Source organism: Rissa tridactyla, chromosome 8 (assembly GCF_028500815.1).
Source record: "Rissa tridactyla isolate bRisTri1 chromosome 8, bRisTri1.patW.cur.20221130, whole genome shotgun sequence".
Lineage (NCBI taxonomy): Eukaryota > Metazoa > Chordata > Aves > Charadriiformes > Laridae > Rissa > Rissa tridactyla.
The window spans coordinates 5703649-5729033 of NC_071473.1; the positions used below are offsets into that span (position 1 = coordinate 5703649).

The window sequence follows — 25385 nt, forward strand, 5'->3', positions numbered from 1 at the left end:
CCCAGCCTGTTGTGTTGCCTGTGTGATAAAACACTTGTTGATCCAATCTGACCAACCATGCTCATCTTTGGTAATAGAACACCCAGATAAAAAGATTAAATACCCAGAATTTGGAAACAAACCACTGGCATTAGCAGCAACTCTCATAACTGAAGTAGACGGGACTTGACCTGGGTGTGAGGACTTGCCTGGGGCACTTTGTCCGTGTGGATCTGATTGCCAGACCGCAGTTCTGGCTTCCCGTTGGGTTTCAGACCTTTTGGTGTATTTGAAAACCAGTGGTTTGGAGAAGAAAGAAGAGCAAGTGTGGCTGAGCTGGGTCTGGTCAAGTTTCACATTTGCAAACTGCCCAGGATGAAGTTGGTGGGAGTCTTCGTCTCAGGCTTGATCAGCCTCTAAACTGCTTTAATTTTCACAAGTAGGAAATGTTGGTCACGTAAAAGGGAATGGCAGCGTTGAGGTGCTGGCATTTGCAGCCCATCCTAGGCATCTGACTGAGCAGGTGAGTGTATCACACCTCCCTCTCCTGGCCTGCCCAATCTGCCTGTAAAATGGCCAAAGCTACCATTTGTCCCGTTCATCCTTCCAGAAACCTGCCTTGGAGCCTCACTTCTCTGATGGCTGGAAAATCTCTGCCTCCCAGCCTGAACGTACAAATTTACACGTACCTCACTATTCTGCATGGATGACACTACCGAGCGAGAGCTCTCACTTGAACATGTTAGGGATTACTTATGGGTCTGCTGGGCCATGCAATATTAAATGAAGGTCGCGATCCTACAGGCATGCATGTACTTAACCTTAAATCCATGCATAAACCCGCTGAGAACAGGGAATGTAACAAGACTATCCATACGTCAAGCACGACTGAACAGAGAGATTTACCCTTTGCCACAAATTGCTGCCTGTCATCTAGATAAAGCTGCAATGTTTGCTATGCACCATGCAACGCCGGGGCTATTTACTTGGTCCTGGTGGTAAACTACAGCATCGATTGCAGTGTCAATGTTGCGCAGACCAGAGTTTGCTCTTTCTGGTTTTCCTTATCTGTTTGCAGAGCCCACGTAATTCCTTGTGACAAGAGTCTCTGAGAGTGTTGGGCCAAGGCCTCGGACTCCTGTCATGCCTCTCTCCTCACCTCGGCACCCTCGAAGGTCAGGACTTGAAATCTTGACCTAGTTTGTGTTAGGAAAGAAAGCAATTTTCTGGGTCATTTGGACATGCAAGGTGGGTACAGGATTCCCATGGGACAACATGACTTAAATGAAGCAGAGTGTCTGGGTGACCTAAGGAATTACCACTGGAATACCGGCAGGTAACTAACCCACAGAGCACCATCTCCTCCCTGGCATCCCAGCCATGCCCACCATACCTTTTGCGCAGCAGCTCTGTTTCATCGGCTAACCCCATTCAACTCCAGCCCTGAGACCAAGCTGCTCTCTCTCTCTCTCTTGCAATATCCTCCCAGAAGTTGCTTCCACTCTAAGCGGCATGTTATTACACCTTAGCAAAACAGTGTGTCTTTACAAAGTTGAACATCCCCCTGCATGATGGGGAAGGGGCTGAGAAAGCTTTCAGACAGCTACTCCTGAGACCACTTGCCAAAATACTATTGGGAGAAAAAAGCGGGAAGCAAATGTTTTATCAATGGTAGTGGTCACTGCTGTGTTACAGGATGCGCTTGAGATAGAGATGGGTCTGTCCCCTAGCCTTTCTGCAACGAGAAACCGTGCTGACATCAGTAGGGGGTCAGGCTGCCAAGGGACTGGTTCCAAGATAAATCTCCCATTGTATCGAGTTCCCTCATGTTCAGACTATCTCATTATCACAGCGATAATTGTGATAGTCCCTCATTCCCAACTAGGAGGCAGGCTGTTCATTCTCTCTGACACTTGCGTTTGTCATGCGCTTATCTAGAAAAGCTTGAATGAAAAAAAAGAAGGGAATTTTTTTTCCAAAGGCATGCAAACAATCCAAAGAGGTTGAACGGCTCTTTTGGCAGCTGTGCCCCCCTCTGACGCAGCTTTGCTCTCAAGGCTCTTTCAGATGCGATCGGATGGGTGGAACAGCCTGAACCCCGCAGTATTTGCAGTCATTGAGAAAGGTGCTGACCCCCCTGCCCCGCTGGTGTGAGGCCCTCATTGGTTCCGCAGAGGGGCCGATCCGACAGCCCCGCTCCTACAAACTGGGATGGGCTGAGATGAGCAGAGCCATTGGGGCGTGCAGGGTTCAGGCTGTGCACGGGGGAGCCTTAGCTGAGAGAATAAGCAAGTTTTGATAGAGTGTTTGGTATGAATTAGCAGACCAGGGTGAGCAGTCTGATGAGGTCGTTAATACTTTGGTGTTGGGCAAGGTAAATATGGAATCACCAAAACATCTTGGTGAAGAGCTCAGGAAGACTTGGCAGGTGATATTTGACTAGAGGTTTTGACACAGACTGTGCCTTCTGAGTGCAGAAACTGCGCTGGCCAGAGCTGTGGTCCAGAGCTGCCCTCCAAGGAAAGTAGCAAGGGACGGTGATACTTCACTAGCTGGTGTAGATGGGAAGAATTATGTCATGGGGCCAGTTTGGATGCAGGATGACAGACCTCTGTGTGCTGGAAAGAGAATTGGCAGAATCCCGTTACAGCCTGGTTGTGTCCTGTCCTGATTCAGTCACAGGCCTAAATGGCACTGGATCAGGGTTACCGTTTTGGTCAGACTAGGGTATAGCAGGATGGTAAGATGTTCTTACTTCTTTAGTGCAAGAGAAAATAACTGTGGTGTTTTAACCACGCTGAGGGACAACCATGGTGTAACTGGGTCTTGTGACACACCTGCTTCTGTAATGAAGACAGGATCTTAGACGAAGATGCATCAAGAATCTCAAGGAGTTAAAGCCTGGGGTGAACTGGAGCGCGCAGCAGGTCCTCGACAGCTGAGGATTATTGCTATGCCTGGCAGCTCTACACCGTTTTAGCAAGCACATAAGTCAGGGATCTCAACAAGAGCTGTCGCTGCCTTGCTTTGGAGGAGAAAGTACAGCAGGTAATTCTGGAGCTGGGAGAAGCTGCAGGGGCATCAGGGAGAAAAACAGCCAAGGAAGATGTGTCCAGGAGTAGCTCAAGAGGACAAGGTATTTTCTCCCTGGGACCTGAACAAGAGTATGGAAAGAGAAACTGTGCTCAGAATAGTTAAGAGGAAAGAGGGAGGGAGAAGTGGGATCTGAGAGAGCTTTGAAAGTACCAGCAGCATGATGGTGGGTGCGAACAAATGGGAGGGAGACTGCAGCAGGTGAGGAAGTTTTCATTAAGGGGAACTTAACGAGACAATAAAAGCCTCTGTGAAACCTAGCAGTCCCTATGCCTTCCCTCTGGTGAAACTTTTCTGGTGAGTAAAATTTTTGTGTGCCACTCTTGGGTAATGGACTTGTTAGATAAGCTCAAGCAAAAGACAGCACACAGAGGTCTGACAGCAGAACCTCTTCCAGAGCTTGCTGAAATCAGGCAGGAAACAATATGGCAAGTTAGAGGACTGGTATTGGTGTGAAGGAGAGCTATTGGTAACAGTATTATTAAGTGGTGCAGGCCAAGCCTTACCCAGGTCTCCCCAGCCTTTCCTGGTGTAGCAGCCAGGTGAGGGTCCCACCCAGCACTGGAGTTAACCTGCTATTGCCCATCTGGGGTCAGTCCTGATTGGCACCAAACTGAGAAGGGATCAGGGTGCTCTTTGCTGGTTGCACTTTGGTCCTTCCCTGTACCTCTCCCAGCTTCTGCTTAGCTGTACTGGGTAGGGTTGGTGCCACATCTTACTTTACACCCCTCAGTCTATCCCTGTGCAGCTGTGTATGCAAAGCACAGAATCTTCTCACATACGGTATTCTGCTTCAATTTGCAAGCCCACTCTGTAGTGACGTGACTAACTCAAGCCATTCCTGTATGTTCACTAAATGCCTGTATGGGGCACGATGCACACTTGAGCGCTTTCTGTTTGTAGAGGAGCTGTAGCTTAGGGCAGTAACTGGCAAGTCAGGCTAGGACCCAGTAGGTAGGACGGAGAGGAACAGGTTGCTTGGCACTCACTGTGTACCTGTTCAAAGTCCTTGAAATGACATGACTTCACTGCCCCATTCAACTGCTTTTCTCTAAATGCGACTCGACGGGCAAACCACATCTGTAAACAGAAGGTGATAGATGTTAACTGGATGTTACGCAGACTTTGCAGGACAGAGCTGCACACAAACACAGCAAAGCAAAGAGAATCTGCGAACAAAACGAAAGGTGCTACTGCTGGTTCTTGTTTCAGGGCAATGTTTGTTCGAACCCTCGCCCTCTCATCCAGCTTGAGACATTTGTCTGTCCAGTGATCTGTTAAATGCTGTGTATTCCAACAAGCATCTTGTCTCTGTGTTTGAAGGCTGGTTGGAGATAACCCCATGCTGAAGCTGATGTAGCAGATCTGTTAGTCATTGCAGACTGACCCCGAACTGACAGCATGGTTAGAAACAGGAAAACAAACTGAACCCAGTGAGTCTTTCAGTCAAAGCTTTGTGACTCAGGAGGAACAGGGCTGTAACAAAATGAGTCAGTGCCTGTTTCCTGCAGACAGACAAGCCATGGCTAGGCAGTAATATTTGATAAAACAATAACAGAGGGCTCTCTACTTACATAGCCCTTCACATAGATAAGACATGTTGTTTGCTCCGGGGCCTTTTTAAGGCACTTTGGCTCCCAGATGTAGGGAATTCTATTTTCCAGACCACTCCTAAGAAATGACAAAATTACTCTTCTTTCCCTTGATTCAGAAATGCATTTATAGCCGTTTTGAATTCTGCCTCCCTAGCTGGGTAATATCTAAGCCAGCATCTTCTGGAAATCCGACGCAGTCTCTCCCAAGGCAGCAAAGCTGAAGGCAGGGGCAGGAGGTGGTGGCCTTGAGGCTGTGCTCAGTGCGGAGGTGCCTGTGTGCCGCAGAACCTCCCAGTGGGCTCAGAGGGGCTGTGTAGGGTAGAGGACGCTTTTGGGATGCGTCGTAGGACCAACTGCTGGTAGAGATCAAAACTATTCACAGTGCTCTGTTAGGCTCAAATCAAAAGTTTTCTTTGGTGTACCATGTCTGATAATTCTCGCTGTCAGGTGGTTTGGTAGGTGAGTTTTAACATCCAATTTTTTTCAAAAAAAAAAAAAAACCAACCCCAAAACAAAAGGAAAAAAGCCAACCTGGCTGAGCAGTGATGGATGGAGCTCAGGAGATTGGATGACAGTAGCGTTTGTCTTTTCTCAGGTGATGGATGCAGGCTGTCGTCCTGCCCAGCACTGGATGAGCAGTGCCCTTCACCTTGGCTGGTTTGTTGGTTTTTTTTTTTCTCACATCTCTGCTTGCCAGGGTTGCATCTGGATTAAGAACAACAAATCTCTGCAAGTCGGTGTATTCACACCCAGCAGTTTTTCAGAATTCCTTAGATGACTGCTAATGGAATAAATGAAACAAAATCCGGGTGCTCGTTTTGCAGCAACTATTTGTTAAACTCTTAGCATTTGGATAGCATATTGTAAAATTAACAAATCTCTCCCCCCTGGGAGCTGAGCTTTAAACTTGCATTCCTCTGACCAGGAAAACAGAGGCGGGGAAATAAATTGATTTGCTCTAAGAAAACAAAGGCAGTAGCCTTATAAAAAGGATCAGAAGACAAAATCTTTCTGTTCCTGGTCCTGTGGTTTGCTTAAGCGATGTCAGGAATTTGGGGCAGCATGAATCAAATAGTCAGCAAATTCTGGGTGCCCTGGGGTATTGAAAAATGCTTCTGGGGAAGGCTGCTAATTGCATTATGGGTCAGTGCTTCACCATGTGTTGTTTCTAGCTGTTCTGCCTTAAACTGCTCTGCCATACCAGCCTGTGGTGAAATCCTGTGATGAACGCTGATGCTGAGGGAGAAATCTCTGCCGCTCTGTGAAGAGGCGAACAAAAAGCTCAAAACCCACTTCCCCTTTGTCCTAAAATCCCCAAAACAAACCAAAACCGGAATGTACTAGGGTCAATGACTCTGAATCAACTGTGGAAGCACCAGCCTGTAAGCAGAAAAAATACAGACTGAACAGAGGTGGTAGGAGACTTCTATTCTCTTATGCTTAAGTGTAATTTGGAAGAGACCCTCGGAAAGGCAGAGGATCATTGCTGCAGGATACCATCCCTGTGAGGGTACAAACAGGCCCATGGCCTCTCTGCTCGTGTATTTCAGACAGATGTCTTTGCTTTGTGTGAGCGTTGCCAGTGGAGAGCTCTACATCTGGCAGCCGCTGTGCGGCTCCAGGTTAAATTGCTCTCCCTTCCCCAGCTCCGGGTCTGTTGAAAGAGAGGGGCTGGGGAGGGAAAGGAGACAATTGATGGAGTGTCAGAATGCAAGAAGCAATAATCAGATGTTGCGAAATACGGGGGGAAACGCTGGCCCCTGGGTATTTGAACTGGAAAACACAGCTCATAATGGCAGAAACTGCAGTTTCAAAATATGAATCTAAATGTCATCCTTTTGCAGGCACATTTGATGAGCAGTCCCGACAGCTTTTCTTCCCCTTTCACGGTAAGGCCAGCACAGACAGAAGTATCTGCTGGGGTGCTCAAGGCTTTGCTCCAATGCACCCCGTGGTCCAGCAATAATTAAGTTTAATTGCTTTTTTGTGAGGAAAAGCTGCAGCAGAAACAACCTGATTTGTACCTTTATGCTAAAAGTCCGATCCATAAAATGCTGTTGATCTTGGGCATACTGAAAAGTGTACTTTAAAAGAGCTTCTAGCTAGCCGGAAAACGTGGTACTTGTTTATTTACTTAGAGGGGGAGCCCTGGCAAGACCTTCATCCTCCTGAATCTGTGCAGGATGGCTGTACCTTTGTCAAAGCAGTGAAAGGACACAACTTTTTGTCACGGTTGCTGTCCTGTGATAAAACTGGGCTTTAGAGGGTGACTAAAATCAGCACCTTGCAGATGCCAAATGCATCTTCGTGCATAAGTTAAAGTGGACATTGCAAGGAGGGCCCCGATAGGGGACTCCGGACAAATAGCATATGCTCTTGACAGTATAAGGGAACTGAGACACCACTAATTGTTTTGGCTGTTTCGTTTTTTTCTTTTATTTACTTTCCAGAAAAGCTTCCTTCTCTACAAACACTGCTTGATCCGATGGCAAAAGCCGAGTGCCTGGCAAGGATGTCGAGGACGCACAGCTGTGGTGGTGGTGCCCAGAGCAGCATGGTGGCCGTCCGTCTGTCCCTCTGACAGGGATGCAGGTGCGGGAGCTCCCAAACCTGGCACCGTGTGGACATCTGCTGGTTTATCTGCTCCCCCTTTACATGGGAGCTCTTACAACCCTCGTGGGCGCCGTTACCCACCCATCGCGCTCACTTTTTTTTTTTTTTTTTGAGGGGGGGTCGTGGTGGGGGAAGCTGAAATCCGGCCTCGGTACTGGGGTCCTCAAGTATCGCCCCCCGCCCCAGGTCCCCCCCAGCATCGCGGGGGTAAAATGGCGCCGGCGGCGGCTCCCCTCAGCCGCGCCGCGAGGACGGGGCGGGAAGGGGGGGGGGGGAGAGGGCGTCGCCGCGCGCCCGCCCCTCGCGCGCCCTCCCTTCCCCTCCCTCCCTCCCTCCCTCCCTCGCGCGGCGCCGCCATCTTGCCAGCGGACAACCGGAGGGGCTGAGCTCCGCCGCTGCCTCTGCCTCTCCCCCTCCCCTCCGGCCGGGCTGCCTTCTCCCGGGGCCGGGGGGCCGGAGCCGGCAGGTAAGGCCTTCAGAAAGGGGCAGGCCCGCCCGCTCAGCCCACTTCCAAGCCGGCTGTGTAAGGGCAGGACATCCCCCCTTCCCCAGCGCCCTCTCCCTTTCCCCACACAGGGTGCCGCCACCTGAGGAAGGGGCTTCGTCGCCCTCCCCTGAGTGGCCCTGTGGAAGGGGGGCCCTCTCCTGGGCGGCCCCTTTCCTGAACTGCCGGGGGCTCCTCGCCCTCCGCCAGCCCGGCAGGTGAAGGGGAGCGGCGTGCTCGCTTCCACGCTGAGGGCTGCGGCGTGCCCAGGCCTCTCCCCTGGGAGGAGGGAAGGGATCCTCAGGTACCCTGGGGTGCCTGGGCGGGCTTCCCCTCCCCAGGGCGTGTGTAACCCACCTGGAGCAGCTGAAGGACTGTAGGGAGGTGTGGGGTGGAAGGGTCGACCTTCAGCTGTTTAGCTCGGGTTAGTATGGAGGGCCCTTCTGGGCCAGGGAAGTTGCCTGTGGGGAGATGGGAGAGAGGGTTCAGTTTCCCCTCTCCTCCCTCAATTCTTTAGCACCATGGTTATCCCATACAGTTATTCTTGCCTCTGTTGCTTTCTGTGTGGACATGCTCAGTTCATGGAGGTGTAAAGCCAGTGGGAGCAGGGCGTCATGTGTATGCAGTCCAGTAATTGTTGTGTTCATCATGATGCGTCTGTGTAATTGTGTGCAGCCCAAAAGAAAGGGTGGGACTTTGTGGGCTGCAGCCTACTCTGTGCTGCATGTGTTCTCCCAAATCTGATGCAGTCTTGGAAGATAAGTCCACCTCAAGCCAGAGGGTTATGGTCCCATGTACCCTTGTGGAGTCATGTCTTTACACATCTAATAAAGTTTTGTGAGCTTGTGTCATCCCAACACCTTTCAAGGCTGATACATCAATATTACTCTACAAATGCAACTTCCCTCTCCACCACATGCACCTGTAGTCCACTTGTTGCTGCTGAAGTACATCTGCAAGAAAGTCCTTGACGTGGCTATGTGGAGAGCTATGTTCAGTGTTGCTTGTGAATATATTAGTATCTTATTGTGGTGTAAAATGCACCCTGAACAGTAATCGGGAACCAACAACTCTTGTCTTTCAGCAGATCTCTTAACTCTCCTCATTTCCCTAGTCCATGGAGAAGAAGGTAACACAGTTGGGGGGGAAAAAAAGCCCTGTGTCTTCGAAACACCATGTGAATATTTTTAGTAACACTGAAAGTTGTCGCTATGTTGTTTCTATCTAATCACACAAGCAGGGTGTTTTCAGGTGTTCTTAGAGACCTAAAGGCGTTTCTAGTATATGCTCACATTGTTGGATTTAAGATGTATCTTTAACACTCTTATGAATATTTGACAGATGATGGCCGTTAGTTAACAGCTGGGAGTAAGTGTAGAGCAGAACAAAGGAAGAAGCACTACCTAAGAAATAGGTTTTTAGTTCTCCTTAAATTGTTGAGTACTTAGTTTGGGAGGGATGTAGTTGAGCTTTAGACTTGATGTCTGTAACCATACTGCCTTCTGGGATTTTAAAAAAAAATTCTTCCCCTTTGAAGGCAAAGGCTGAAAGGGACGGGGTATTGCTTTGGTGGTATAGTGGGACACGCCAGGTTCTAGCGGAGTCAAAACAGCTGGGTGACCAAATTCTGGTATTGAAGTTGCTGCTATTTGCGCTCTCTTTCTGCACAGTTCAGAAGTTTTGATGCCAGGCAGGTTTTCATTCACAGCAGTTGAGCATGGCACAGATGTTCCATGAAGAGATTTGTTGTTAGAAAGTTCCTGACTTGACTTTGGCTCTCTATAGAGAGTGAACCAGGTACAGTTTCTGTGACGAGGTCAAACTGAGCAAGAGTAGTCTAGTTGCAAAAGTGGGCTGAATGAGTTTCTTTAGAGGGCTACGTAGCTGCTGTTCTAAGTATGAAAACTTGTTTTTCTTGTAGGTGCTCTTTCAGAGTACTTGATATACCATGAATTTTTTGGAAGAGATTACGTGCGACATTTAGATAATTCTGTTTCTCAGCAGGGAGAAGTTTTCCAGGAAAGAAGTTGTTGATTTATCCTAACTTCTATTTACTTTATTTTGAATTATGCCACTCGTATTTGATATTTTCAGTCCCCTACATAATGCTCAAGTGGATGATGAAGGATTGGACTATTTATACAGCAGAAGTGAAGTGCTGTAGCCCAGTACTTTTTCAGTTGAATGCTACTTTGGTTTATCAGTGGCTGCAGGTCAATGTGATTTTTTATTTTTCTTGCCTGAACAAAAAGTTATGTTAGAAGAAGTAATGAAAATGTGATGTTACACAGAAGAATAAAAAGTGTCAAGATGGATTCCCATCAAATCCTTGGCGAATTAGTGGTTTGTGCCTTTATTTGGAAAGAAAAATTGTATAGATTTCCTCTTGATATTTTTCTCCTGTTTTCACAGGAGAAATATTAGTATCAAAGAATGCCAACAACTGCTTCACCAAGTGGATGCATTGTGCGAGAGGTCATTATTTACAGCTACCAGCTTTATTGAACTCTTCCTTACATTTCATCCTTATTTGTAAGTTTATAATTTATTGCAAAGCGATGAAAAGATAGGCAGCTATGGAAATAGGCTCTTCTAGGCAATTTACTAGAGCCAGGACCCAGGAGCTCTGTTTAGCTCAATATTACCTCTGACTGGCTTTGTGATCTTGAAAAAGGCAATAATCGTTGCTCAGCTCTGGAAAATGAACTGGACAAGCTGATGGCAAAGAGAATCTGTGTTACTAGATGATAGCCATAGGAAAACATTTCAAATAAGAAAAAAACCCAAGGAAAAAAACCTGTTGAAGTTAGGAGGTTGTCTAGGGGATCTTTGAAGGCCTCCAGGGAGGCATTCTGCTGAAGGATATGTAAAGTTTGGGGGCAGGAGAAGGAAGGCAGGGCAGGCTGAAGTCCCCTTCTTTGTGCCATCTCATTAGGTATGCTGAGCTAGGCCAGTAGACAGTGTGGCTTGTGGGTCACAATGTTCTGTAAGGATGTATTTGTGGTACTATTAAAGTGGTGGTAAGAAATATTAAGGATACTGGAAAATTCAGGCTTATGGGAAACTCTTTGCTTTCTAAACAGAGAAAATTTGTTTCTTTTTTGTTTTTAACGGTGTGGTTTTAACAGACCTTTGATCTCTTGTAGTCTTTTAGAAGCGGAAAAACAACTTCGGTTTGATGTTTTGTGTGCCATCAACTGAAATTGGGGCCATCATGAATATAACCAAGGGTGGACTGGTGCTGTTTTCAGCTAATTCCAATTCGTCGTGCATGGAACTGTCGAAGAGGATTGCTGAGTAAGTAAAATCCTGCAGGGCAGCTGAGGATCTTGGTGTTGTTACGATGGGACTTTCCTAAAGGCTGACTTCTCTGTTTAAGGAAAGTTACCTAGGAAAGCTGTCACATTGTGCAACAAGGTCTAGTGTACTGTATTGCACAGTGTGTTTCAACAGATCAATAACAAGGAAAATAACTTGTGTTTAAATTGTTTGGTGGCAGGTTGTGATTGACTGCAGTATGTTGTAGAGAACATGTAGGAAAAGCAACATTTGGATAATGTTAAATAATCATGGCAGAAGTTTTCATCATTTTCTCATTCTTCTTGTAGCGGAGTTTTCTTGAAAGGCAAAGCTGCTGTTCAGTGTATATTTTAGATGGGGACATTTGTTTAGCTTTACATGCATGAATAGCTTCAGCAGTGCTTTTATGACTTAAGGAAATTTTTACCATGCTGCTATAGCAGTATTAGGATGCATAACATTACCAGGAGTATTGCACATTGTGGGTTTCTTCCTGAGGATTGGGTACCCAAAGTTAGATGGAGAAAGGAGAGTGCAAAGGAACTGAAGTTGTGCATTATAAGGACTTGGGCATTAAGCGCATAGCATACTTGCTTGTCTCCTTTTAGTGATTGGGGTTTTCACTGAAGTGAAATAAACATAGCAGTCATTAGTCTACCATTATTTATCGAATGGAGCTCGCTAATATTTCCTATTCCCTCTACATTGACATGTTTTCTATATAGAATGATTTAAAAGTGGGCTTTTAAGCGTTGTGCATGTGTGTGTTGCCATGTGTGTATACATATATATGGCAACATAAATAACGTATATAGAAATATATATGAAAAATTAGAAATTGTTACATAATCTAGTATCAAGCATGTTTTTTTTCTGTTGTTTGTTCTTCTGAGCTTGGCTTGAAAATGAGTTCAGCTTAGCCTGCAGTGCAGCTTCTGGAAATTGTAGATGCTTTGTTAAGAAGTTTCCACTATAATTACTGGTTTTATGGTTTGGGGTTTTCTTTTCTTGGTTTTCTTCTATGAAATACAGCCTTTTCAGTAACTGTTGTGTTGTATGGGCTTTGCATTTGTTTAGCCCTTCGTTTTCCCATATTGACTTCTGTTTTTCTTTTCTTCTGCTCCTGCAGGCGCTTAGGAGTTGAGATGGGGAAGGTTCAGGTTTATCAAGAGCCAAACAGAGGTGAGCATTTAATTGGTAAAACTGGAAAGTTACCTAACTTTGATGTGCATGTGTTGGCTACCCTTTTTTTCTTAGACTCTGTTGAGTTTTGCTGTTACAAATATTACATATTTCTCTTCTTGGCAGAAACAAGAGTGCAGATTCAGGAGTCTGTGAGAGGAAAGGATGTATTTATCATCCAAACAGTTTCAAAGTGAGTAACTGTTTAAAGACACTGCTATCATTTTGACATGGACAAAGGAATGCTTCTGGTTTAATTTTAATTCGCATTTTATGTATATGATACAGTATAATAAGCTTAGATAGAGGCTTCTCTGTGTTTTTTTGGCGTGGTTTCATGGTTTTTTTTGATATATGCACAAAGAAAACCTCAGTATAAGCTAACCTCTGTTATTTTCATTTTCAGTGAATATGTCAATGAAACTTTCCCCTGGGTCTCTGCGTTCTTTGTCTTACGTCATTCTCTTTAAATTCTTTCCTTTCCAGCTACCAGTCTCCAGCACCATTACAAAATTCTAAATGTAGGAAGAGCATATCCTAGGCAATGTGTCCCATGATTCATAAAACAGTTATTTTTTTAACGTGAAAAGAACTTTACAAATGCTAAGACTTTAGTAGGTCTCTTAGTTGATGACCATCTAAAAAGATACCCTCTCAATCTTTTAATTTAGGGCAGAAGAGAAATGGTAATTGTGAAATATTTAGCCTGCTGTTGGCTTGAACAATAGAGGAATATGTTGTAAAGTCTTAGAAAAGCTGATCTATATTGAAAAATACATTTATTTTGTTTTGTGTGCAATAGAAAGAGATGTTGGAGATAAATTATGGACTACTTTGTTACAGCAGCATGGTATAACAAAACCTGCTGAATTGCCCAAGTAGCCAAGTGAAAAAAATACTGAAGTGTAATTATAGTGAAGAATTAAAATACTGGGTCCAGGGCACTTGCCATCCTGAGGTGCTCAGCTGGATTCTTAATGAAGATTGCTCGGTCACCATACTCTCTGCTATCCTGGAGTGAAGTTCCTGGAGTGGATATAAATATTGTGTTGAATACAGTATTTTTATGCACAAGATACAGAAATAGATACTTCTTATTGCAGGGACGTGAATACTACGATCATGGAACTCCTGATCATGGTGTACGCTTGTAAAACCTCCTGTGCCAAAAGCATTATTGGAGTGATTCCTTACTTCCCGTACAGCAAGCAGTGCAAGATGAGGAAAAGAGGCTCCATTGTCTCTAAATTACTGGCTTCAATGATGTGCAAAGCTGGTAAGAATGCAGGCTGTTATGAAATAATCAGGGCAATGGGGGCTCCTGCTGTCAGCTTTCAGGTTTAGAGAGGTCTGTGCACAAGTTGGGACTTTGTTTAAAAATAACTGCTGAGTTTTTTGTGAGTTTAAAACCCACATAGAAAGGAGAATGTAATTAGAAATGTTTCCAAATGATGACTTCATAAAAAAAAAAAAAAAACTTGTAACAGCCATTTTGTGTTGTGTCCTACTGAGCTGGCAAGATGAAGTCTACTGGACTCGGCTGGTTTGGACCATGGTATCCATCTCTCATAGTACAGTTCCTTGCCTTTCCAGCACTCTTGAACGGTTGCGCTTTTTCATTTCTAGCCTGATTTTTACCTATTGGATGAATGCACTTTGTAGCTGTCCTTGGCATTTGAGATGATGTGGGAGAATGAGATTATTAATTTTCACAGCCTTCAACACATTTTCTTTTCTTCTTCTGTCTTTTTCCTCCTGTCCCTGGGAAAAATGGGCAGTTACAATGAACAAAGCGTGATCTGATTTCTTATTTTGAGAGAAGTGTTTTGATGATTAGAATTTGAGCCCATTTTTCAGGAGTTCAGAACTCTAATGTTATCTGTGCCAGGGTCTTGCTATGTGGCATAGGACAATTTATCTTATTAGTGTTTCCATTTTGTCACATGTCAAATGGAGAAAGATCATACCCGCCTCAGTGTGGCACTACTGAGTCAATTATGTAGAGTGTTCTGAGGTTCTTTTTAAAAGGATACTGTAAAAATCTCGAAACATGATAATGCTGGTGTACCTAAGAGGGATATTAGTTAATATGCTGTGTACTTTTCACTAAGTATACTGTTCTTGTTCTAATGCAGCTTAGAGATTTTGTTCTAGACAAACTTAAGCTAAACTTACTATCAGACTAAAGAGTGTGTGTGTTATTCTCTCTTACTTTTCTTGATTGTGCTTCTGTGTATGTCTCTATTTTTTTTTTAAAGGACTAACTCATCTTATTACCATGGATTTACATCAGAAGGAAATACAGGGCTTCTTCAATATTCCAGTTGATAACTTGAGAGCATCTCCATTTTTACTACAGTACATCCAAGAAGAGGTGAGAAAGGCCTGCTATTACAGTTTCTTTTTTAAATTATTTTTTGTCACGTCTCAAGGCTTCTGAAACAAATTCCTTTGAAAAGACTAACTCTTCAAACATAATTTTAAAGGGGGATAGGTCATGTTGGGGCAGGGGGCGTGATGTTGGGACAGTTGGTTCTTTTCTTCTCCATGGCCTTAAGTTTTCCTTTCACAAAGAGCTGGCGTTTTCTTACCCATGCGGTGATGCTGTTCTGTCTTCGTAGGTATATTGCCATAACTAGTGTTTTGCTTGTTTTTTTTTAAAAAGAGGATTTTCTTCCTCTTGTTATCCTCTTCCTTTCCTATTTCCAATTTCCTTGACATTTATAGGATGGACTGCTTGTGTAGGTGTAATTTATATCACATTATGAAAACACTTTGGAAGTTAAATTGTGAACAGAGCCTATTGATCATGCTCTGAAAGGAAGAACAGATGACGTCTTGTGTGGAAATCTTCACCTGCTGTTTGTTCAGCATGTCTTGACATGAGGAGCTTAACTTCTGATGTTCTATGTGTCCATTTCTCCATCTTATTTTTATAAGTGCTTTGAGAAGTGCTGCTGGTAGATTAGTATATATGAATTGTGCAAATGATAATTGTAGGTATAAGATGAATATTATGCCTCTGACTAAATGCTTTCTTCCTTGTGAGAGAGAAGGTTTATCTCACTCTTACTTTTGAATCCAAGCTATTTCTTTTTATAGAGATATGAGTGCCTCAATTAAAAAAAAAAAAACAAACCCAAAAAAACCAAACAACCCAACAAAAAATACTCAAAACCGAACCAGTGTGATTTAGTTATGACAGTGTTAAAATAGGTTTGGGGAATCAGTCACCATTTAAATCTATCATTATCATTTCATTTGGTAATAGAGTCAAAGAGGACTATAGAACAAAACTCCAGGCTCTGGCTTTGCCACAGTTATTCATCTTGTATACCAGGAGAGAAGTATTGTACATGATAAGCACTTCATAAGTTAAAAAAGAAAAAAAAAAGCAGAAAGCCAGAAAGAGAAAACCAAATATGGGGAACAAGACAAGTTGGGCCTGTGATGTTGCTTGAACATTGAAGCACATGGTGATACAGGAGCTCTTAGGGATTTACAAAAATTGTTGCAGCTTTGAGTCTGGTACTGCTGCCTGTGGTCTAACAAATGGACATTTGTAGGGATCTGCTGAAGTATGTGTAGAATGGTCTTAGAAGATACTTTTAGTTTTTCATTTCTTCGTTTCCTTTTCTGTGAGGTGACTTTCTAAAACTAGAATTGACTGAATGTATCTGATCACATGGGATCTATATTGGCATGTACCTTCACCACCCAGGTCATTTATAGTATCTTTTCTTAAAAGTTTCATCCAGCGCTGCTCAGGAAGAATTTAGTATTCATCTCAAGTTCCTGGTGGCAGCAGTTTGCTGTATATTCTGCATTGTGAATGCCAAAGCATGAAAAATGTTTCAAATGGGAGTTGTGATGGCGTATATTGGGTAGCGTGAAACACAGTCCACGTTGTTAAGAATGGAGATCACTTAAAAAGCATTTAACTGAAAGTTAAGAGGATGAGGGCTTGTAGTTGTTCCCTGTCGGGAATTTATGCATTAGTGTGAAGAGAATTACTTGGTGTTCTGGGATGAAGACAGTCCAGTCAGTGAAATTAACATAGTTTCAAAATATTTGGTCATTTTCCTTTGTGTGCTTAGCAAATGTTCAATGCTTAGTGTCTTTCCACTTTCCTATGCATACATGTTAATCTTAAGAGTGACGTAGCTCTTAGTAAGACATCAACAACTCCTTGTAACGATCTTTTGGATGGCATTTCTGGCTTTCTGACTTCATTTTTAAAAAGCTGAGAGCAAATTTGATATTTTGGCAGGGGAGGAATGAGGCAACGATGTTTGAACAAGATCAAAGCCTTTATTATGTCAAGTGACAGGCCCTGCCTTGTCCATACCTTCCATCATGTTAATCTTCGTAGCCTGTTGTATAACTATGTGTTTGTAAAGGACAGAACATGCTGAATTCCCAGTATTATAGGTGGAGTTAGTAGCATTATGGATTATTAACATTGCCTGACATGTCTTCAGAAAAGTTCTTGTTTTCAGTTGGTTAGGCCCATGCCCAAATTTAGAACTTAATTTTTGATTTCCCATGCCTATTTCAGGTAGAGTGCTTTTGCAAATATTCATCCAGCGTGGTTTGTATGTTTGAGGATAAGATTGTGGCAGAACTTACCTTGCTTGTGTTTGAAAAAACCCAAGTATTTCTATGTTCTGGAACTCATATTTGACATCTGACAGCAAAGTGATGAACTGCACGTCAGGGTGTGTCATCTCCCCAAAGTTGTGAAGTTACAACTTTAACAGATCAATTTCCAGGTATTTAGTAATCAGTCTTCCATCCCTTAATACTGGGATTCTGAGGATTGGATCTGCTTTTGCTATTACAACTGAGTGTGGTTGTGGACTATTGTTATGGCAACTGGTAGAAGGACAGACAGGTTCTCTGTGTGCTGCAGACAGATCGTCCTGGGGCAGCACGGTAAAGAAAGTTTGCAAGGAAGGGCGTAAGATGAGATCTTCGAGGGAGCATAAACTGCTGTTGGAAAGGAGGACTGGAAGTGCAAATGGTGGAATGCTCGAGAAGATGTGGACAAGGGAAGATGCGTCTGATGTGGAGTCACTGTTTGCAGGGAAAATGGAGACTAGGATAAGAAACTTTTGAGAGATGGGGACTGAAATGTTGGCTAAATGAAGAGGAGGAGTCTGGAGTGAAAAGCCAGTTATGAGAATGGGGCAGGGCAGAGGCAGCAGACTTTGGAGTAGGCTGTGCATGTGAAGACTGACTGATGTACCCATCACACCTTGAAATGAAACCCAGTCTTCTTGGTGTTTGCTGCAAGTTTGCAGCAACTTTGCTGCTGTTGGCATTTGCAGCAGCATCCTCTAGTGCATAGAAGACAGTTGGCAGCAGTATTAGACTGTGACTCCAGGATCAGTGCAGTGAATGCAGAATTTTTGTCCTTTTTGATGGTCCGTACAAAGAGTCAGTATGATGTGATAGAGAGGCGTTACTTATTTTTAGTGTACTCTGAAAATCAACCCCTAAAAGTAGGAAATTGATGAAATTCTATGTTTTCAAGTGATTAAAGACTGCCATGTGTACACACAGGACAATTTAAGTTGAACAGGAAACTTTAATTTTGATGGTTTTCTGTTTCTTTTAACATTTGTCTGTGTAACCCTGATGTTCTTCTAAAGCAGTAACTTTTGTGTAATCTGTAATATAACATGGTGTTTATGAAAAGTACAGTTTTAAGTTCAAATCTGAATTTTCTAAATACCTGTTTTTACTGAGCTGTGAACTCCGATCGTGTACCATGGATTCTTGAGGTTGCTTTCTTACGTTAGGTAAAATGTTCAATGCTTAAAATTCTGGCAAAATAAAGTTCTCTGATTCTTACTGAGTTTAAATTTGTCAAAAGATATGAAGTAGACATTGCTATCTGTTATTTACTACAGATACCAGACTACAGGAATGCTGTAATTGTGGCCAAATCACCTGCATCTGCAAAGAGGTGGGTAAGATCTGCTCTCTTGTGTTAGAGCAGGAAATCTCTATTGTGATTTTGTTCTTAAGATCAAGTGAAGGACAGGTATCCAATAATTAAAAGATGCAGCCTTTAAATCCCTCCCAATTCTACAACTGTCAGATGTGTAGTTTTTACATCATCTCTATAATCATAATAAATCTAAGGAGAGTAAAAACCAAACAAATAAAAGGATGAGGTAAATCCATACAGTGCTTAGGATAAAGAAGGTATTTAATCACATTATATTTGTGTGCATTTACATTTTAAATTTCCTGCTGTAAATGGGGAACAATGCCTGGATGTATAGCACCATTAATCCAGAGTAATTACTTAACGTGGTCATAACTTCAAACATGGTTGATCAGTTCCTAAATACAGATGGCTTAGCATCGAGCATGGTGAAACAGGGTTTGATGTTTGAGATGATTTTCATTGTGAAGTCCTTGTTGGCTGAATGACTGTTCTTAATCCGTGAATCTTTTTGGTTGATTATTCTTAAACTGTTTGGAATTACACTGCTCTCAGCAGGTGGTGTAAGAGTTGGTGGATGGTTTAAGAGACACTGTATTTGCTGTGGTGACAAACTAATAATTTGTTGAAAAGTTACCTCGACTTTCATGCCAATGAATCATGATATTCATTGTAAGACAGTTTTTTGCTATTTTATATAGCAAATCAGAAATGCTTTAATTTGTACAAGTATGGTGAAGGGAACAACTTTTGTCATCTTTGTTTTCCAGCAGTACTTTATATGTGATTTCTTCTGTTTGGGCCAGTTACATTACATTTGCTTGTCTTTGACCATTTCTTTTACTTGGTGTCAGTATTGCCTCTTGGGAGTAGGCATTTGTTGAACCATTTTCATGCTCGTCAAGTAATTGTGCATGCCAGCAAATAGTCATGCATACCTTTAACTAATCAGGCAGATAAGTTGCACACATAACTGATTTGTGTAGGAGAGGATCCCAAAGCTGTATTGTTTCGCTTCTTCATATGTACATCTGAAGAGCAGTATCTGAGCAGGTACATTGTATTTGGAAAAGGGTGATTGAATGCTTCAGCCTAATTGAGGAGAACACTTTTCAGATGAGTGTCTATGTGTGGAAGAGAACCTTTGCTTGACGGAGTTCAGAATGTTTCTGTGGTTTCTGAGCTCACTGGAAAATAAATGAATCATGTTACTGTTACTTTGTACTTTATTCAGTTTAATATTGCATTTTAAAGTAATTATTATTGTTTTGTTGATAGGATTATGGCTTCTAAGTCATAACTCTTAATGTTTGGAATCATAATTTATCTGTAGTTAACTACTTGGAAAAATATCCTAACTATGATAACCACAGGGCAGAAGATTCTTCATTTTTAATTAAATAGAGCATCACAATGGGAAAATTATTCTCTGGACTTCTGGTTGTTTGGGTAGTGAAACAAGGCTTAAGCGTAAAGGAGGTCATTCAGGACACAGGTCTTAGATGCTAAGGTTAGAGCAAAGTGACTCACTTTGGACGTGCCAGGCTCACTTTGACCAGAAGGAGAGTAGATGACTGGCTCAGGCTAGGCACCGAACTCTTGGGTGTGCGAGGTGAGCTAGGATCAATCTGCTAATTTTTACTTGCTGCCACCAGTATCTGAGACACAAGCACTGTCTGTGAAATTACTGACTCTCTGCTTTCCCCACTGCCCCAGCTCACTTTACACTTCTTTACATAAATCTCTAATTTTAGTCGATGGAATATTGCATGGTGAGGAAACTTTTTGTAAGCTTGCAAAAATCCAGACTGTTTAACTTTGAAGTGTGGTTTGACAGGCAAAATGATTGTCTGGATTCTCTCTTCTGTAGGATATCTAAGGTCAGAAGGTCAGGGATATTGTCTTATTTAGAGCACATCTTGCTAAAAATAAATAGATGAACACTTGTTTTCTCTTTTCATGTGAATATTTTTTTTCCTATTAAACATAGACAATCCAGACATCTAGGCTATTCTTGGTTACTGTTAGATGGGACCTGGCAAAGCATGAGATCTCAAGAGTGCTGAAGGCTAAGAAATATTTTTATGACTGTTGGGCAAAACAGAAGGGAGATATCAGAATTCTGTGACTTGCAGCATTTATCCTGTTGCTTCAAGGCCAGTATGGGTACTTTCAAGATTATTCTGACTCTTGCAAGCCTGGTGAAAAGATGCTAAGGGACAAGTGTTTTCTTCTGTGTGTTTTCCTAAAATTTTACAATCATTCAATTTTTCCTCTGAAACTTTAGAACTAAAATGGAAATTTTTAAATTGAATATATTTCTGTTTTTTTTAACCCTTTCCCTACAGAGCACAATCATTTGCTGAGCGCTTACGGTTGGGAATTGCTGTGATTCATGGAGAAGCTCAAGATGCTGAGTCTGACATGGTGGATGGTCGACACTCACCACCTACAGCCAAAAATGTAGCTGCTATTCACCCCAGTTTGGAGATACCCAGTAAGTAAGTTTGTGTGTGAAAGTGTTTACCTATCATCTTTTGTGGGTTTGGGGGATAGGGCTGGAAGTGATGGACTATCAAAAAGGAGCATGGGGGAAAAAAAGATTTCTTTTTGGTGCCCTTCATCTGTGGTTTTAGTGCCAGGTTGTACATGAGGTCTGTCCCCTGTGTAGGAGGGGCTGTGTCATTACAGGTAGACAGAAGAACCCCTGGAAGAAAGGCTCCACTTTTTTCCCGTTTACTTTTTCTGTTGGAATTTTTCTGGGGGACAGAGCTAATAAGCTGAGCTGACACCGGCTTTGAGTGTAGCTCTGTGTCATGGGCCTTGACAGAGTAGCCTTGCTGAAGGTGGATGTCATCTATAGCTGCATCGGCAAAACTTCATTGTATAAACCGAGCTTGGATCTCAGCAGGGTGATTGAACTGGTTGTGTCTGCAAGCCACTCTGTTCTCTGTACTAAAATTAAGAATTGATTGAATTGGTTAAGAATTTGGGTGGAAATGAATGTAGTTAATACTTTGGCTAAGCTTAAGAAAAATAATTATGTATTGAAATCCTGCTGGTTTTTTTCACAGTAATGCTGTCATGGTTGAAATAGTTGTTGCTTCACTTCTCTCTGTAACAGTGATGACCCATGCCAAACAGACATTTCCACACTTGACGTAAATTGTATAAACTTTTTCTTTCTTTCTCCTTTCTCCGCTTCTAAAAAAATTTGCCATTAATCAGTGCTGATTCCCAAGGAAAAACCGCCCATCACAGTTGTTGGAGACGTAGGAGGAAGAATAGCTATCATCGTGGTAAGTGAGATGCCATAGCTTTTGATAAATTACATTAAATATGTTCAAGTTGCAGAAATCAAGTAGATTTTCTGCTGTGTCACCAACTAAAGTTTGGGTGATGGTGGGCTTTTGATACTGCACTTTTTATACCATGAGGCAGTATTCTGCACACTTACTGAAGCTGACTCTGTGAGCTATGAAGTGATCCATGCTGAAAAGCAGCATTTGGACCTTGTTTCCATGATTAGGCCAGATAGAATTCTGATTTAAGTGCTTGCCTCTGAAGGTGAGGTGTTAAAGGAGTTACAAGTTACAGGAGTTGGACGCTGCTGCCCCAGGCCCTTCCAGCTTGGTTTGGATCTGGGAATCGGATCCGAGAAGGCTTTTTCCATTTGAGTTGTGTTTGGCTAGGTTAGAGGGCAGACGAGCATTTATAAAAATGTCCGTTTTGTGTTGTCTGTAAATTTTTATACTTGAAAAAGAGGTAATGTCAATCTGAGTGTGCCTTGTTGATCTGTCTGAGGACACAGTGAATCTCCACTGATGTGATCTTACTTTGACAGGATGACATTATAGATGACGTTGACAGCTTTCTTGCTGCAGCTGAGACCCTCAAGGAAAGGGGGGCTTATAAGATCTTTGTGATGGCCACACATGGCCTGTTATCATCAGATGCTCCCAGGCTGATCGAGGAATCTGCAATCGATGAAGTAAGTAGGGATTCTAAATTTCTAATCAAATGATTTGGGGTTTTTTAAGCAAGGAATTTTCTCCTGACTTGATTCTTAAAATATGCTGCCATTAAGAATTTAGCTGGGAGGTTTCTGGGTACAGGCTTTCTTACCGTGGAGTTGTCTGCTGGAATAGTAGCATCTACGCATCTCTAAACTATAGCAATGGGAAACTAGGGAAGTAGTGAGATGAAGGACTGCCGGTACTAGCAGACTTTTGCCTTCAGCATGGGGAATATTTTCGTACCTTCCTTTGTACCCGTGGCAGAACGAAAGGGAGGATGGACAGTGCCATTAGTATCCATGGATACGTGCAATCCTATAGCAATGCATGGCATTTCCTAAGATTTTGACCCTGACAGTAATGTAAAATCTCGTTCTTTTATCACCAAGGGTGGTTTCATAGGATCTGGTGGGTGGACATTCCCTGTCGCAGTTCTGGTATGGGAGGTGGAAAACATAATGGAGCCATGTATTTCTGATCATTTTTTCTTTCTGTAGGTGGTTGTTACAAATACAATTCCACATGAAATACAAAAACTCCAGTGTCCTAAAATCAAGACTGTGGACATCAGCATGATCCTCTCAGAAGCCATTCGCAGGATCCATAACGGGGAGTCCATGTCGTACCTTTTCAGAAATATAGGACTGGATGATTAATGCTTTTTATTTGAAAGAAGCACCCGGGCCAAACTGGAAGCAAACAGATAATGAGCTGTGAAGCGTCATGCTTACCTTAATATTTCTATTGAGCCACTTTTTGTTTTCTCTTGGTTTAAGGTAGAACGGTTTTTAAGAGTTGTGTTTTTCTTTGCAGGGTTTTGTCTTTTGGGGTGGGGTGGGTGGGGAATAAACATTTTACAAAAAACTGTTCTAGTTGCTTTTAGGTTAGTTGCACTATATACATTAAAAAAAAAAAACCAACAACAAAAAAACCCCCCAACAACAAAACAAAAAACCCACAAAACACTTGAGGCAAGAATTTGGCTTCTAAATTAAGCATTCCTTTTCCAAAGCTGCTTGCTGCAAGTGCTTTAAAAGATAATAAAATGAAGTGACTGTATAATATTTGCATTTTAAAAGCCAAAAAGGTTGTACTGTTGTATGCAGTTAAGTGATTTTGTAGGAGTGCTTTTATAGAAAAGCATATGAAATATGCACCTGTATTTATTTTCTGCGATGAAGAATAAAGACTTGTTTTGCGTGAGCTTTCTAAAAAAGTTCGTGTACCAGTCACTTGTCTTCTGCAGCGTGTCCCCGTAAAAATGATGGGCAGGTATTACCTTACTGAGAGAAATCAAGAGGTGAATTGATTCTTTTATGCTAATGTGTTGCTTTGGAATATGAACAGGATTCAGGCTTGCTGGCAGTAAGGGGAGTAACATGCATTTTGCTTGTTGTTACAGTGAAACACCTGCAGACGAGGAGGAGAGGCTGCTTTTCCCAATACTGATACTGATTGTCGTTTGTAAAACGCAAAATCAAACCTTTCACCATCCGCTTGCAGGTGCTTATCACAAAGGTTTTGAAATTGCTTATAATTTGGCAGTTAGTTTGCTTTGGGGAATGTGGGAGGGAGCTAAATCTATGGCTGGATGTTGGGGAACAACAGGGACTTGGGAGAATTTGGGAATATTGTTGGGGGCTGGTAAAACCCCAATCATCTCATCACAGCTAAACTGTTTTTTCAGAGGTTTGTAGCCTGGCCTGAATGCGTGGATGTGGTAAAAAGTACGGCCGTAGTGCAGAGCTTAATTCGTTCAGGTTCGTTTTCTCAACCTTAGGGACGTGTGGGTGGACTGGCCGGCCAGCTGCCACACTCAGCGTCCAGTCTCACAGACCTGCTGCAGGAAAAACGGGGGTGGAATTAATGAGCATTTAGGGGTTTGCTCTAATCTCGCTCCATCAGAATGTCCTACAAATAAGTATAAAATAAAACTTTTGGCATGTTCAAAACCAGAAGTGAAAACTAACCTTTGTTGACACCATTTCTCTCCGCTTGAGACAAACTTCCAAGGGCTTTGGAAGGTTTGTTCGTTTTTAAGGATAAAACCAGAGTTTTTTTCCTTCCCTTGTCTGTCTTGGCACAGTGCTGGGCGCAATGGAGGCCTGGACTGTGGCTAGAAGACCTACGTATTGCTGAAAGATCGGCAGTACTTGATCTTGTACATTCAGCAAACGAGATGGTGATTTTATTTAAGCAACTGCACATTTTAGATAATGCTGGTAATTCTTCATCCCGTGAGATTGTTTTTCATAAGATTATTCTGTTTGATTTTTGCGCTCCTGTCCGGAGGGGTGCATTCTCTATGAAATGACAAAATGCAAGGCTGTACCTGGTTGTACTTTAATGACAGCAGGTTATTAAACAGTGCGGCGATGTTAATAGATACACCAAGCTGACGTATTAACACTTGGCCGTACTTTGAATGTGTTAATGTAGGTTAAATTCCAGCTGAGCGGTGAGGGAGAACTTCAGTTCCTTTCCCAGGTGTGTAGACCTGCTCCTGCGTGCATCAGCGGCTAGTTCAGAGAGAGGAGGAATAGGCTGACTTGTCTCGGCGATGGGCATATTAGTTGCAGTGTGTTTATTTTATTAGTGAGCCCTTGCGAGACATGGTTGGAAAGTGTGCTGCTGCTTGAAAATGAGCCAGCCAAGCATCCAGTGCAGCAAACTGTATCATTACTAAATACCCCCAAACCATTAAATTCAACGGCTGTTTCCTGCTGCTTGTTTCGTGTCGGCCTCTGGAGGAATAACTTCACCTCTTCTGTGCGCGTTTCTGCTGGTCGGCCCTTGCTGGTGTGCCGAGGGTCCACCTTGGATGTTCACATAACTCCAGTGTTCGATCATTGCTTGAGCATGTAGAAAACCCCCAACTTTGCCTAATTTTGTGCAGTGCAATTACTGTATTGATTAGGACTCAAGAATTTGGGAGCGGTCGCAGTCGTAAGCCTGGATTGCTGGTCCTTCGGCTTTTCATAGTGCTGGAGTGGTTGGAAGGGAGCAAAGTGCGTGCAGCTTCACTCATACCCCTTTCTTTACAGCAGAGCTACCTGATCTTTACCTGCTTTTCCCAGAAGCAAAAATACCAGATCACCAGAAACGCCAGCTATTCTTAGAGGTATTTCTCTGGGATCCTTCACATGTAAAGAACTCTTAAAAAAAAA

At 42.9% G+C, this 25385-nt stretch overlaps 1 protein-coding gene across 5 annotated transcripts; it reads left to right on the forward strand.

The window, feature by feature from the left end:
- Window positions 1–2162: 2162 nt before the first annotated feature.
- Window positions 2163–23434, forward strand: PRPSAP2 (phosphoribosyl pyrophosphate synthetase associated protein 2). 5 transcript variants are annotated; one of them, XM_054212552.1, is made up of 13 exons: window positions 2171–5324; window positions 6512–6556; window positions 7118–10296; window positions 10911–11061; window positions 12194–12246; window positions 12373–12439; window positions 13350–13522; window positions 14505–14620; window positions 18162–18217; window positions 20551–20699; window positions 21431–21501; window positions 22047–22193; window positions 22716–23434. In XM_054212552.1, the coding sequence occupies exons 4-13, from the start codon at window positions 10943–10945 to the stop codon at window positions 22872–22874; spliced, it is 1110 nt and encodes a 369-aa protein (XP_054068527.1). In that variant the 5' UTR covers window positions 2171–5324; window positions 6512–6556; window positions 7118–10296; window positions 10911–10942; the 3' UTR covers window positions 22875–23434. The 5 variants fall into 5 exon arrangements, with proteins under 5 accessions (XP_054068525.1, XP_054068527.1, XP_054068524.1 ...); XM_054212550.1 differs by having other exon boundaries at window positions 2163–6556; XM_054212549.1 differs by having other exon boundaries at window positions 2193–7746; window positions 10177–10296.
- Window positions 23435–25385: the final 1951 nt, after the last annotated feature.

Excerpts from the sequence above, each read along its gene's own strand:
- PRPSAP2 (XM_054212550.1), top strand. The coding sequence starts at position 10,943 with ATGTTTTGTGTGCCATCAACTGAAATTGGGGCCATCATGAATATAACC. Across the intron at positions 18,218-20,550 it reads TCACCTGCATCTGCAAAGAG|AGCACAATCATTTGCTGAGC; the intron begins GTGGGTAAGATC and ends CTTTCCCTACAG. Across the intron at positions 20,700-21,430 it reads CCCCAGTTTGGAGATACCCA|TGCTGATTCCCAAGGAAAAA; the intron begins GTAAGTAAGTTT and ends GCCATTAATCAG.